This window comes from Hirundo rustica, chromosome 17 (assembly GCF_015227805.2).
Source record: "Hirundo rustica isolate bHirRus1 chromosome 17, bHirRus1.pri.v3, whole genome shotgun sequence".
NCBI classification, from domain to species: domain Eukaryota; kingdom Metazoa; phylum Chordata; class Aves; order Passeriformes; family Hirundinidae; genus Hirundo; species Hirundo rustica.
This window is the reverse complement of record NC_053466.1, coordinates 10,767,786-10,782,993: the sequence shown is the minus strand read 5'-3', so window position 1 is coordinate 10,782,993 and position 15,208 is coordinate 10,767,786. Positions and strand designations below refer to the sequence as shown.

The following is a 15,208-nucleotide window of genomic DNA, read 5'->3' as shown; positions in this document are numbered from 1 at the left end:
TGTACTAAACCCCTCCACTTCCCAGTGCTCTTGGATCTGAAATTAGCACCAAACCCAAGGTTTGTAAGGAGAAGTGGATTCAACCAGTACAAAGAAAAAGAAGCTTCCAAAGTTTAAAACAATTCCCACACATTGAAACGCGTCAGTAGGTTTATAAATTTTGCTTTGTAAATTTTGCTCCTCTTCTTTCTCCCTCTTTCTGGATGCAAGTTTCCAGCTGCAGAGCTGCCCAGCACAGAGAGAGAGCTCTGCTTTGTTTCTGCTTAGTGTTTCTATAGCATCACCCTTGTGCCAGGGCACCTGCTTCCTCAGCCAGTTTAGGAAGTGGGACAGAGAGGCAGGATCCACTTCCCTTTGAAATGCAAAACCAGTTTTGCACCAACCTTTCCGGAAAGCTTTTCTTTTGTTCTGCACTAAGGCCTCTCCCAAAAGGTAAACTGCAGCACTCTGCATTTGAGGGAGAGTTTTCAAAGCAGTTCATCCCCCGAGCTCCATATACTTACTGCATCCACCAACTGACTGTGATGAAAGTCCACCTCTCCCAGGCGATTGCTCTCCCTTCTGCTGATCACAGTGTATGAGAAAATAGACACCACAAGGAACCCACCAAAAAAACCCTAAATAAAACTAATTCCCTGATTTCATTAAGAGAATCCCCAAATCCTTCACTATCTGTCACCCTCTATTTCAACAAGAAACCATTATTAATCATCTATCTACATCCTTTCAAGAAACAAATCTCCCCTCAAAAAAAAAAAAATCAAGGAAAAAATGCAGCAATTCTACTGCAGATACCTTTTTAGCAAATCACAAGCAGAACCCAGGCTTGCTGAGTAGAAAATAATCCTGCCTCAGCAAGATGCATTGGGCAAGGGAGTTTAACTTCAGCAGCATGGAGGTGTGACTTACTGGAAAGATAAGGCACAGACAGGAGTTGCATCAGTAAGGATTATTCCATTAGCCCTGGGCAGCATGTTCTCAGACTTTAAAAGGAAAATAAGTCTGGCACTGGCCATTTCTGAATGCAGAATCCAAAACAGGTTAGTCACCAGTAACTGGTTCAAAGAAACACCTTGAGGATCAATGCTGTCATCGGTACAATGTTTTCCCAAATCTGAGAAGACTTTCTTCTGTCCCCTACCCCAACTGCACTGGGGGGGAACAACTGCAGTGGGGTGGGGGTTTAGGTGGGTGTCCCTCAGCACCCAGCATGCTGGAGTCTGCTGGTGGCACAGGAGGAGCACTTTTTACATGCTCCCAGGGCTAAGATGAGAGCTACAGCTGACTTCACCTCTCACGAGCTTCCTGAAAGCTTATTTGTGCCAAAGACATTCCTTGTAAACTCCAGCAGCTTGTAATGAGCGTGATGATATGTGAGGCTGGTCGTGCTCCAAGAGAGCACAGAGAGGGTTATTTGCTCCATCTCAAGAGACTGCAAAGCAACGAGGTAAAGCTGCTTGGGAGCAGGCTTTGGCTTTAGGGAAAAACACACCTCATGGAGTATTCAGTGCCGTACCCTCCCCTCAGGAAGATTGCTCCTTAAAATGTATCTGGCTTCTACACTGTTTGTTCTCCCAGCTGAGGAGCCTCGAGTCCTGTCCCCCCTCCAAGTGATGGGAAAGAACTCCAGCACATGCAACAGGCCCTGCCAATTTTCTGTGAAGCAGAGGGAACAGTAATTTAGGATTGCTGTACGTGGTACATACATCACTAGAGCCCCAGCCTGGGGGCACTGTCATGGTTACACCCTGCTCCTGGTATGCAAGAGACCCAGAGGGCATCCCAGTGCATTCTGCCTTCAACCACTGGCCTTTGGCTTCCATCTGCAGTAAATACCCCGTGCTGAATGAGCAAATAGGTGAGTGGGAGGGAAAAAAGAGCAAGTGGAGACTAACAGCAAAGATTTCTATCATTTTGTGGCAGGAACATCTGGCTCAGCACGGGCAAATCGGATCCTTGAGACTTATCCAACTCCTCCATGCATGCCTGTACCAGTGTGTGTGCTCCAGGAGTGATTACATCTTCAAGCAGGGAGCTGTGACCAGACCTGCACTTGGGATGCAGACAGCAATGCTGGAGACTGCTTCACCAGGATTTCAGGACTTGACTTTCTGTGCTCTCTTCACGCAGGTGGGTCACTTATTTGTGTTGAAGCACATCACCTTCCCCTCCTCACCCCTCTCTGAATTTTACCTTCAACCCCTTCCTTTTTCTCCCTAAGTAAATGTAAAATTTCTGCAAAAGCAATACAAGCCGCAATTCTGTTTAGGTGGGCTCCACGGGATCACGTGCATTTGTCTTCCTTTTACCTTTCCTCTAGTACTAAATGGTTTGATTCAACCTTATAGCACTTGGTTAAGTTTGCTTCCATCCGGAAATAAGCACTGGTATCTAATTTGGAACACACCCATAGCAAAATGAAGGTGAGGAGGTGGAGCCAGCAAGCAGTCAGTTCTCTGCTATGTAATTAAACAAATCTGGGCAGGACAAGTTTGCAGCTTAAGGCTCAGAACCCCACCCTGGGCAATGAGGCAACAGGAACAGAGCAAGCAGCCCTGCAGAGGCTGGATGCTGGAATGGGTCTAACTGGCTGCTTTGTTAACCCCTGCCAGGAGCAGGACACTGCAGCCCCTGCTGCTGAGCAGCACCTTTGTTACTTACCGTGCATTCTGGGACCTTGAAAGGGCTTAGATTTGGCAGGTGTGGGAAACTGGCTGACAGCACACAGGTACGGCTTCGATGCCTTCACCAAATGATAAAAGCATCACATGATTGTTCCACAAGGCTCTCATTGAAGAGATATGTCAGAATTTTATCCCAGAAGATACAAGAGTTGCCATTTCTTCCTCTCCCGCCTCACTGGAGCTGTGCCCTTGCACCAAGGTTCACATCAGCTGAGACAGGAATACAATTACTGCTACCAGTATTAAGGAAGCTAACCTTTGCCAGTCACCACAACCAAAAGAAAGGAGTATGCCATGCTCCTCTATCTTATATAGATTAGAAACCACTAATCTTCTCCTAGATTATTTGCTACTCTTATTAGAGTAGCAAACCATGGTAATCGAGTTTCATGGAGGACTGCTAACAGCCATACCTGACGTGTTTCCTCTTGCTGCCCAGCCACCATTTTCAGAGCTGCAGAACCCTGCTCTGATTATACAGACCAGACACTATAATCCTTCACTTCCCAGATTTGGCTATAAATTAATCTACCTCCCACAGCCATCCTTCAAGAACCACAGGCAGCATCTGTGTGCAGAGTTCAGCCCTGATGCTCTTCAGCACAGCACATGCAGATAGAGCTCCCAAATCACTGCCCCACAGACTCTTGGTTTTGTGGGGGTGGTAGGAGGATCAGGTCACAACAGGTAACCAGCCTAATTTGAGTTGAAAAGCAACGCTGGTGCCTGGTGGCATCTCTTTTATAGTTAAATGAAAGCCAATACCTTCATGGAAGCAAAGACTTCCCTGGCACTGAAGAGACAGATCCCTTTGAGAAGGGCTCATTAACAAAATGCCCCCCTCACACACACTGTCAGGCCAGATCAGTTAACACTAGACAGGCTTGGGAGAGCCATGGTTCCAATTCTGCAGGCAGGGCAGGGAGAGGACAGTGACACAGACAGAGAGCTGCAGAATAAAGCATTACCCCAGCCTGTAGCTCAGCCAAAGGCTTACTCACCCGGGCTTAGCAGCAGCGTGTGCACTGGCTACGAAAGAGACACCAGACAAGGAAGAACAGACATTAGAAAACAGACGACTACAAAGACAGAGTGCTTAAGCTCTGACTGTGCAAAACCATTTCCACACACACAGGACAAGGTGTATCTATGGCTTAGTGCAATAATCTACACATATTACAAATAATGAGTGTTGGCTGACTTTCCTTCTTCTGAAAGTGGCTGCTGTTTCAGAAAGTTGCCTAAAGGAACTTAGCAACTGTGCAGCCGTGTCTGCTCCTATCCCAGACTGTTTTACCAATAGGCTCCTTCCTCCCAAACCAGTACAAAAGCGTTTGCAGAACAGGATCAATAACAAACAAATCTGAGCAGAAGGGATACGAGGGAGACAATGAAAGTGCAAGCTGTGCCTTTCCCCATCCATCCACCTAATCAGCACATCAGTGTCAATCACCAGCCTGGCTGCGCTCAGCCCCACTGACTCTTCTCACTGTGGAGACGCAATGCAATCAGTGTTGTTCTGGAACTATCGCCTTTCTCGAGTCTCATGCGTTCAACTGGACCAAAACTGATTAGAAGTTGAATTAACCAAAATATCACAGAAGAATCCTTTCTGTGTAAGGGAAGTGTGCTGCTCATCCCTAGTTACCTGCAAAGTGCCCGATTTCTTAAACAGGATTATGTGCTGCCCCGCTGCAATTACATCACCTTCCTGAACTCCCACAGCAGCACCTCACCTCACCCAGTCACAAGGAGCTTTGGAAGAGAAGCAGCAGCAGCCACATTAATCTCATTCCTCTGCTGGTGAGCAAAGCACAGGGGCACAGGGTACAGTGGCACATCGAGCGCTCTCAGGAAGGGAGCCTGCCTGCCTGTGCACACACTGGAGCTGTTCCCTCCAGCCGGGGAGCTGGGAAGGGACTGGCAATAGGAATCTTCCCTGTCACCTCCTCGAAGCACTATGGGATCCCATTTTGAAGCCGGCTGTTTCCAGTACACGAGCACAGGACCTCATTCTTCCAGCCTCGCACACTGACTGCCTGGGATGGCATCACGGGCGGGGGGAAATCACACTCTGGAGGCCCAGTGCTACTCCTGTGCAACACTTACCGAAAGGGATCCTTGGGAGCGAAGTAAGCTGGAGCAGACAAGTAACTTCCCATCTTCAACACTGGATAAACCGGATCAGCCACAAACTTGTCCAACTGCCTCTGAACAGCTCTGTTCTGCCAACATGGCAGCAGCTAGTGCTCATTTACTCTTGCGCTGATTCAGATACTTCACCTCCCTTTGAAGCTGTCCAAGGAATGCCAGGTCTCTCGGCTGCTTACTCCTTTTCAGATTTTTCCTGGCTCCCATCGCTACAACCATCTCCTGCGCTCGGCAGCACCTCGGGAAGGACAGGATCACTGCTAACCGGGCTAGTGGGACATGCTGCTGCAGCAGGTCAGCGAGCTCTGCTGCCGGCTAACTACTGGGAAGTTTTCCCTTCTCTGGTTCCACCCAAGGGTGGGAGGGGAGGAGGAGCCATGGCAGGCGGACAGCGGCGGCTCCAGAGCCTCAACAAGCTCTGCTCCTTCACAGGGGTGGAGCCCTGACCCAAAGAGGGGCTGCGTATTTAGTGCTGAAAGAGAGCGGCTTTGGCCAAAGAATGCAAGCACACACACGTGAAACTTGTCTTTGCAGCAGCCGCACGTTCTAATGGAGGAGTCAGAGACGGCAACGAGCCACATCTCCAAGTATATCAAATTAACTATATCCATTCCCAAACCCTCCACAGTGAGTGGGGTTATCCTGCCTCTACAGCACCTACAATCCGTTCACCCTGCTGCAGGAGGTAACTCACAGTGTGCTTCACCCAAGGAAAACCTGCTTTCTTTCCAATACCGTTTTAAGATATCATTACAATCCTTTAACTGAATCATTATCTCCTGAATGGAAGCTGAGAGGTATAAATCAGCACGGAGTGCTCTCTCCAGCTCACAGCACATGCAGTTGTATCACTGTGCGTGTCTGAAGCCAAGCACGATCTCTAGTGACCTAATCAGCCAAAGCTGCTCACAAGACACTCAAAAACGCAACAAACATATGCTGCTGCACCAAGCCCGCCCATTTTTGTGCAGTCAGCAAAGCCTGGCATGCCTGAACACAGCCTGAAAACCATGCTCTGTTCCAGAGGCAAGAGCACTCCAATGTGCTTTTCCTGGAGATGCTCGTCTCAGCTGGCACGCTGTTCCAGGGACGCTTGGGGCTGGAACAAGGCAGTCTTGGCTGCAGATTTGACAGCTGCTGCTCGCTGTTGAAGTATGCAGAAACCTAGGCTTTTTGTGTTCTTTTTTTTTCCTTTCTTAAAATATTTTTTTTAAATTTAACTTTTAATAAGAAGCCACCTTTCTTGAAGGGGAAAAGAAAAATAAAAATCTCCATTTTCCCCATTCAGTGTTGTTAGTAAGCTTGGCTGTAAAAGTGCAGTGAAGCCTAGTGCCGCAGAGCCCGATGTGCTCATCAGCTCCAGCACGGGTCTAATTCCTTCTGACATTTCACACAGCTCTACTGGAAGCAGCAACACGGTGAGTCTGTGTCTAGGAATGCGCTCTGGTCTCCCACATTCTCTGTACGTTGCGTGCTGAAAAGGGGCCAGCGCTCGCAATCCTGCGTTTCCCTGGCTCTCAGCACCTCCCCGGCGCACACACCTCCAGCGCAGCCCCAGCCCCTCTAGCACCTTCACACAAAAGCCTTTCCCCACAATTCTGCTGCCGTGGGCTCAACGCCCTCCGAGGGCCATTCCACGTGACCTCATCAATCCCAACTCTTCAGACAAAACCTTTGAAGATTTGATCCGCAGATGTGATAAGCAGCCAGCTAGTCTGTGAATGAAGCCAGCAGATAAAGCCGAACTTCAAAGTAATAAAAACCACCCAGATAGCTAAGCAACTAGGAAAGGATTTTAAGACTTCCTTAAAGCCAAAGGACACATAGTCAAATGTCTATTTAAACAGGAAACTTCTTATCAAAATTATTTTATTTCTGCAGCAAGACCCAGCAGCAGCAGCCAGTAAGTTACTCTGGCTACACAGAAATATCTTGTTACTTCTTGCTTTTTCTGTTGTCTCTATGACCTATTTGAGAACACAATGTCTCTGATAAAAGGGTTCTGGAAAAGGTGTTAATGTGTTCATACATTCTAGATCTGAATTCCAGCCAGAATGACTGTACTTCAAAAATGCAGATAACAGGTGGAGGGGGGGGACCTTTTGCAATTTTACTGATACCATCTCCGTGGGCCAAAATGCACGGGAGTAAATTTCTTTTTCACCAAGTAAAGTCAGACATCAGCAACTTCTCTCTTGCAAATGCTGACAGCATTTCCACTACAAACAGGTAGTCATCACGGGGTGGGGGGGGAGCTTTTTTCCTCATTATGGTTTAGAACTGCACAGTAACGTTTGCCAGAAAGACTATACCTAACAAATGAAAAGGAACACATGAAAAACCTTGACATGATATTTACCACTGAGTCTCAGCTAAATTAAGTTTATCCCCACAGAAGCGAATCACACAGCTGCTGTGATATTCCAGTGATGAATACCTTGAGCCAGCCGGGCTGGGCAGGCTCTCCACGCTCTGTGCCGCACATCCCGTGCTGCTCAGTAGCGTACCTGCAGACAGATGGATTGCTCAGCACATCCGCCAGCCCTAAGATACACAAACTTAGCCTGGCACAGACAGACACTTCGACATGTGTGGGACTGAGGGAAGAGGCATCTGCTTGATGCCTGAAGAGTTTGCAGCAAGCCTTTCCCTTAGCATGGGCGCAGCTTGGAGGCAGTCCAAATCCTTCAGTGCAATCCCAACACCTCATTGTATTTCCAAGGCACTTAACTAACGTGGAAGCGTGCTTTGCTGCTGTTGAAAGACAAGAGTCAGCTCCTGAAACCAATACAGGCAGCTCCTGAAACCAGCACCGTTGGGATCTGCACGTACCTCCGAGAGCTCTTGCACGCGGATCTTGAGTAAACTAAAACAAACAGCGGCGTGAAGCTCAGCTCCATCGCTGCATCTCATTTCTAAGCAGCAGCACAACTTCAGAACAATACCGTGATGCTCTCCGTACATAACCAAGCACATTAGGAAGGAGTTTTCATCCCCACCACACTGTCCTGATGGCTGCAGCCCTCCTGAATGTGTGCAGGCTGATAAGCAAACCAAGGAAATTCAACCTACTGAAACTCCATAGGTTATACAGGGTTTGGGAAGAAGTGGCTTCTGCTCTGTAAATGCAGCAGACGTGCAGGAAGACTGGCACTTACACCACTGCATCCTCATTCCTCCTTAACGCACTGCTTGGGTCTGTGAAGACCAGGAATTCCTCGTGGAAAGATCCTGCCTCATTCCTGAGAAAGCCTACCGCATTCTGGGCTGTGTGAGTAATTCTAATTACCTTGATATAATAACGCTCGAAAACAGCGCCCTAAAGGACAAGCTGCCAATTCAACTAAAAGAAAGTTTGGACTGGAATGCCCCATTCCTCCTTAAATATAAAGGCTGGTCATTGATGCCCTGTAGCTGATAGGTTCCCCTGAGGAATTCGGCCACCTGCAAAGTGCTTCATTGTTCCTTTGAATGTGTAAACTCTTGGGTCATAGTGATCTGTGTGCCAATAGGCAACTATTTCTCCTGGAATCTGATAGTGAGCTCCTGAATTTCAATGCTGAAGAAGACACCACCACAGGAACGTTCCCAGGAGTCTGCAGGATTAGTGGAGAGCTCTCACCTCTGAGGCCCCTATCATTAACTTTCTGTAAATGCCAGAAACTGGAGAAGAGAGGGAAGAGGAGATTTTTATCTTCCTGCTTCTACCTTAATTCAGCTGCCTTTTATTAGTACTGCTCTCTCTCCCCGCTCTCAAACTCAACTGCTGTGTGTATAAACCTGCCTTGTGCTCACAGGTGAAAAGCTAAAGGAAAATTCAGAGCACCAAACATTGCACCATTTAAATTCCTCCTAATACACATCTTTGCTTACATCTTCATTTCTCCACGTTTGTGCTTCAAGTCCTGTTCGATCATTTGTCCTTTGGGGAGGGAGCTGCTTTCGGAAAATGAAGGCCTGTGCCAAAGAGATTGAACCGACAGAAGTGATCCAAAGTCTAGAAAATACAGTCTGGAGAAAAAGCTAAGTCTGCTAAATCCAGGGCTTCTGCCTTGTACGAGGGACTGATGGGAGACACAATCTGCGTTCTGATAGGGGAAGGTTATGTGGATAACAGAAGCAGGGAAAAAGCTTGTTTCTCATGAACATGGCAAAAAGAAATGGATTTAAATTGCAACACGGGATTTCTGAAGATAGCGGACAGAAGGCTCTGACCCTGAGCATAATGAAGTCCTAGTAGACAGTCTGGGAGATCAAAATCCTACAGTCACTGGAGATTGTTAGATGACCAACTTCTTGATCATCCCTAAGCCACAAAAATTACTTGCTTCAAATGTAAGTTGATAGTAGGTACACTAAAAAGAGAAAAGAGATTTATAAAAATACCTTCAGAAATCATCTCGTTTATCCTGCACCCCCAGACTAGTTTTATTTATAAATGTCTGCATACAAGTTTGCCTGGCTTGCTTCCCCCTGCCCCCAAGTGTAAAAAGAATCAAAGTGATTTACTAAGTTTTGCTGAGAAAAAAAAATTTCTATAGCACACAAAATACAGCATTCAGTACAGAAAAACCACATCTTTGTAAGACAATCAAATCACTAGGGCTGGGAAATTAATAGTGTTTCTTTTTCTGTTCAGTAGGCTGGAGCTTAGGGCACCCCCTTAATCCATGGATACCAGTGCTCTTCAAACTCCTGATGATTTCTCAGCTTTTCATTAACTGGTTTGGGTATAAACTAAACGGTGTATTTTAAATCCGTGACTGTAAAATCACCAGTAATCCATCACCTTCTGCTGCTTTTGAAGATATACTGTGAACATTTTTTCTGGTATTTTTGGTTGAGATTTCTGCAGCAAGCCAGTGTTGCTTGGCTACTTAAATTAGGTTTATTTTATAGACCACACTACTGGACATGCTCTGTTATTTCATGGTTAGGAAGGAACTGAGCCTCAGCTGTCTTCCTTCCTAAAAAGTGCTTAAGCACCCTGCTACAGTAGGAATTCCTGCCACCATTGCCAATGATTTTCTTCCTATGTATCATTTTCCACCTGGATGTAGTCTACAGGCTTGATCGGGATTTGTGGTTTTCAAATAGTCAAAACTGGATTTTTAACAAATACCATGTCCTTAAGATAAAGCCATATAGCTGTATCTGGGTCTTCTCATTCCATTCTACTCCACTTCAAATACACAATGTCCCAACAAAAAGTGGGGATTGTGTTTAATTTAATTTGTCATTAACAACAGAAAAACAAAAACAACACAAAACACCAAAAAAACCAACAAACACTGGTAATAATACTTTATTCAAAAGTATAATTCAAGGCATTACCTTCTATTTTGCAAAATGGAAAAAAGTTGGACTGAAAACAATAAAACCAGCAAGCTCTTGGTCAAAAAAAGCTTTTGCAATAATCCCCTGAGGTGATGCAGACCTAGGAAAAAGGCACCTTTTCACTTCTGTCTTTCCCTTTCTTGGTGTAACGTTAGATGTTCTGTGCAATACAATTTCCAAATACAAACTGTGAAAAGCAGTGACCTTTGAAAGCGTGTGCTGTCTCAACAGAACTCAGAGGCACAAAAGCACATTCAGAATTAATTCTCAACAGACACTGTGACAGAAGCATCTAAGAAACTTCCTCAGCCAGATCCAACCCATCAGATTCAAGCCTAAGGAACCAGCTGGCCAAAAAAACAGTTTAAAATATCCAAGATCTACAAACAGGGACTTGCTCTTCCCTCAAGCACAGCAGAGAAAATGCAAGTTTCAGAGACAAAAGCTCCCGTACATGCAGTTTGAGGAAGGAGGGAAGCGACAAAACTTAAATCCTCAGAGACGCTCATGTACGTCAGCTCCTGCCAGCGCCAAGCCTGACCAAGAATAAACAGAGCTAACGAGCCTGGAGCAGTGCCAATCAGCATTAGAGAAATTATGTGCCAGGCCAGGGAGTCAGCTAATCCACAGGAAGACTGTAAAAAACACTCCACAAGAGCTGCCGGAACTCACAGCTACCGGCTGCCAAAGCCTCCTGCCCGTAGAGGCTTTTTAAAGTTTGCCTTTGGGATATCAGGCACAAGACTGCTGCTCAGCATGGTTTAGGGACAGCAGAAGAAAAGGAGGAACACAGTGCAAACTGGAAACTTGTTTTCATGTACAGTCCTACCCTGGAACTAGGAAAAAGGGGAGGGCAGCTTCCTTTCCTGCAGGTTCCAACTGTTCACTGAGCACAGCTCGCCAAAAGCACGGAGTACAAGAAGTGCATCAGCAAATGCAAAAAGTGACTACACAGCTCAGAGAAAGCTTGGTGTCATCACTTGTATAAAACAAACCAGCCCAGAACTAACAACCAAACTTCCATTATACAATATAACCTAGGAAAACAAATTCTCTGTGAAGTGTCCCAAAGGCAGGATTTACCTCCAGCTCAGCTGTTCCTCATCTCAACAGCCCCAAACAGCAAGAAATACCAAGACATTTGCAAATCAAGACCCACAAGAGAAACACATTCAATGGCAAGAGGGACAGACTTCCCAGCACATGTGGCTTGGGGTTTGGCTACTGGCACAATCTAGGGAAGCTCAACAACAGGATGCTAGTCCTTCAGGGAGAAGAGAAAACCAGGATTAAGAAAACTGCTTCATTATAGCTAAACATGAACACTAAAACCAACAGAAATCCCAAATACTGGGATTTGTCATGATATCAAAGTGTAATTGTGATTATTAATGTGTCACTCTAACAGCATTTTCCAAGTCAACTGAGCCTGCACTGCTTTGGCAGCATGAGATGCTTTATTTTTTTAAAGTATACCAATAACCACAATCCTCACTTCAACAAAGTTGGGGTATTTTGTTGGGGGTTTTTTTGTTCTTTAAATGAGGACAACAGATGCTTATTTTGGCACAGAAAACACTCCTCCAAAACCACGCTTTGGCTTCCTTTTCCCTTATTTTCTTTAACAGTATCCAAAACATTAGCCTCCCCATGTTCAAGGCAGCATGGAAGCCAGTAGGAGCTGCAGGTACTCAACTACTCTCAAACACACAGACCCCTTCAGAGACGTGATTCTGGAGCATGAAAACTGGACTGAGTATTCATGGAACACCAAATAGGAGCATAACTCCTACCACCAGGAAAAAGCACGGCAGACATCCCTTTTTGTCTTTGCCGACAGCAACATTGTCTAACAGATTTCATAAGTTTGTCTTAAGAGTCTGAAAAGGAGAGAAAGCAAAAGGCAAGATCTCTCTCTTCCCTCCTCTCTATCAGCACCCTGATAACACCCTTGCACCTACCACACATGGAAAAAGCCAGAGGCTGTGCAAATTGCCTGGGCACTACTTTGGAACGCTGCAGAAGACAAACATGCAACCCATGGCTTCTGCCACCACCAGTAAATCAGAGCTTTTATTTGCGCTTTATCTGTATCCCGTTTGCGTCAGCACAGCCGCGCTCTGCCAGGCGGTGTCAGCTGCTCTTGGGGCTGCATGTCCCTGAGGTACGGCCACAAACAAGAGCTCGGAGCAGGTCAGGCACACACATCACTGCAGGAATGCCCAGCTCATGCTGGTACTTCACCACCAGGTCCCAGGCAGTGGAACAACAGAAGGAGGGTTTAAAGGCTGAAGCTTTACCTACCGGAAACAGGAGATGTGCCAAGCTTCATTGACGGTCTTGTGGAGGCGCTGCCCAGCAGCAATGCTGTCCCCACATCCCAGACATCTCCAGACTTCTTCACCTGCATGCAGCAATAAGGGGACAAACAGCAATGGGTTTACACCAGAGACAGCTAAGAACATCCTTCATAAAGAACAACCTTAAATTAAGTAGCTGACAGGAAAGCCTTCCCACATGGAAGGCTGCAGGCAGTCTATAACCCCAGAGTAGGAGCTCCCAAATCAAACTCTGATATCTTGTGTCTTTTTTTTTTTTTCTCCAGACGTGACATCTGCTCTTTCACGTTCTGCAGAAGGAAAAAATATTACTTTTAACATAAAACAGCTCAGTTACAGCTCTGTCAAAACAGATATATCAGGAAGGCAACAATTCCAACAGAGAACCATGCTAGGCCAGGAAGCCATGCTACTGCTTCCCCCACACCACTGACTCAGCACATAACGTTTGCTCTCATTTGTATAATTAACTGGATTTCCCAGAACTGAAAGAAAGGAAAGGCAAAGTTTATTCAGTAGAGAACAACTAGACTACCAGGAAGGAATTACACTCTTGAATGAATATTCCCATAGAGACTGTGCAGCCAACACCAGACCACTGTCAGACTTCGGAAGGGGGAGAGATGCTACTGGCCTATTGCCCTTTCAAAAATACTTATAATAGTTATAATAGAGCTATAATAGTTTTTGCTAGAACTGCCAGAAAGCCCCAGAGAGAGCTGGTTACTTAGATGCAAGCAAGCTAGGAAAACAGAATGAAAGCCTGCACACAAAGAACATTTGGCACACGGATAAATGCTATCCAAAATCCCAAGGGCAGTGCAGGCATATTAAAGAGTCGAGAATCTTAGTTCAGCACAGGATGGCACAAGAAATGTGTCACAGAGCTGAGCAGATCCCAAACCTGTTTCTCCCTGCTACCAACAGTTTGCTTGCAGCCAGGCTGCATTAAAAAAAAAGGTGCACTTAGACAAGGAAAACCACAAACCACGGACTTCCCTTTTCCAAGGAATGGTACCGCTTGGTTATTGCTTAGGCACCACTGTTAAGTTCCTTGAAGCTACACAAAACAGAAGTCATCAGCCTTCCATGCACCTTTACCCCACCATGCAGGTCAACGAGAACGTTTAAAATTAACCAAGGTGAAGATCTTGCACTTTTTACACGAATAGCTATTTCAGGGGAAAAACCATTTGCTGCTCAGCTACAAGCACCACTATCACCAGCAGTACTCAGAAAGGTCTCCATGCAGACTGTAAGGCTCAAAGGGTTCCTTCATACGTGACAAGGGGTGTAGGTTGGTACTGAAGTTCCCGAGTGTGCATCAGCTCCGCACCTGGAGCACCTGCCCCTGTGCCCTCCTGCTAACCCACCAAGATCTCCACCAGAGCTCAGACCTGCACAGCAAAGGTTGGGAGAACTTTGGAAAAACCTGACCCTGCCCATGTTGTCCTATAAACAAGTGCCTTTTCAGCAAACCAAAGGGGCTTGGGAATAAAAGGCAAAGCTACGTGTGCCTGTGCCTCCATGCACGGGCAGCCAACTGTCTCCTCTCCAAGCAGAGAGCCCTGGAAGTCAGCTGAACTTCTGAAATCGCTGCAGGCCAAACACACCTGCAAACCAAACATTCTGCAGCTCCATGCCCTCCCATTCAGTGTCACAAGCACAACGCACACGTGTCAAAACGGTCTGTGGATCCTGTTAAAGACATTTAAAGATCAGTGACTACACCAGCTGACTAAAAGCAACAAATTACTCCCCGACCATCTCACAGAATCTGATCCATCAGCTTCAGAACTCCACGAAGCAGTCACCTACTCTCAGCTGTAGCGCTACATCTGTTTAAGTGTGCCCGGGAAGGCTGAATAGCTCACGAACGGAAACCAACAGTCCTCAATCCAACAGAAATCGCTTCAGTATGCAGGAGAAACGACGGAAATGAACAAAACAGAGCAGGAAACAGTGCGAAGGAAACGCAAACGGACATAATCCATGTAACAGGTCTGTCGAGTTCCCCAGGACGGGAGGAACGTGTCACGAACGGCCAGCGAGGAGCAGCCGCGGTGGCCCCGGCGGGCTCCGGCCGAACCTCGGGGGCACCGCGGGACCTCGAGCGGGACAACAGGGACGGGGTGAGCGGCACCGGCAGGCCCCGCGCTGCAGGACCCCGTGCCGGCTGCGCCCGCCTCGGGCCGGGACGCGCCGCATCTCCCACGGCCCTCCCGCGGATCTCATCGCACCGGGGCTGCGGAGAGCCGCCGGGAACCCCCGGGCCGCGCGCGTGGCCGCCAACCGGCGGTGCCACCCGCTGGAGAGAGCGGGCTCCAGAACGCTCGCCAACCACGGGCTGACGTCCGGCCGGGGGCGCGGGCTCAGCAGGCAGCGGCCCCGTCGAGCCCCCCGCAGCGGCCGCCCCGCGCCAGCGCCGACGCACCAGCGGCCGCATAACGGGAGCCGCGGCCCCGCGTAGGCGCGCCCGTCCCGCGGCGGCGGAGGGCGGCTCCTCCCGCGGGGGCGCGCCCGGCCCGGCCCGGCCCGGCCCGAGCTCACCTGGCAGCGCCTCCATCCCGCGCCCGCCGCCCGCCCGACGCCAGCGCCCGCACCTGGGCCCGCCTCCCCGCGGCGCCGCGCCCCGCGCCCCGGCCCGGGCCAATCGGCGCCGCCCGCCCCGCGCCCCGGCCAATCCCCGCGCTGCCC

The 15,208-nt window shown here is 47.9% G+C and overlaps 1 protein-coding gene across 2 annotated transcripts in view; it reads right to left on the bottom strand.

The window, feature by feature from the left end:
• LIMK2 (LIM domain kinase 2) overlaps positions 1-15,110 on the bottom strand; it is a 31,596-nt gene extending 16,486 nt beyond the window's left edge. The window contains exons 1-2 of one of the 2 annotated variants that reach the window (XM_040080488.2): positions 15,062-15,110; positions 12,477-12,576 (exon numbers count right to left, since the gene is read on the bottom strand). In XM_040080488.2, coding sequence (XP_039936422.1) covers positions 12,477-12,576; positions 15,062-15,077 — 116 coding nt within the window. In that variant the 5' untranslated portion in view covers positions 15,078-15,110. Of the gene's footprint in view, positions 1-4,793; positions 5,279-12,476; positions 12,577-15,061 lie in introns of those variants that run through there. The other variant, XM_040080489.2, reaches the window with a different exon arrangement.
• Positions 15,111-15,208: the final 98 nt, after the last annotated feature.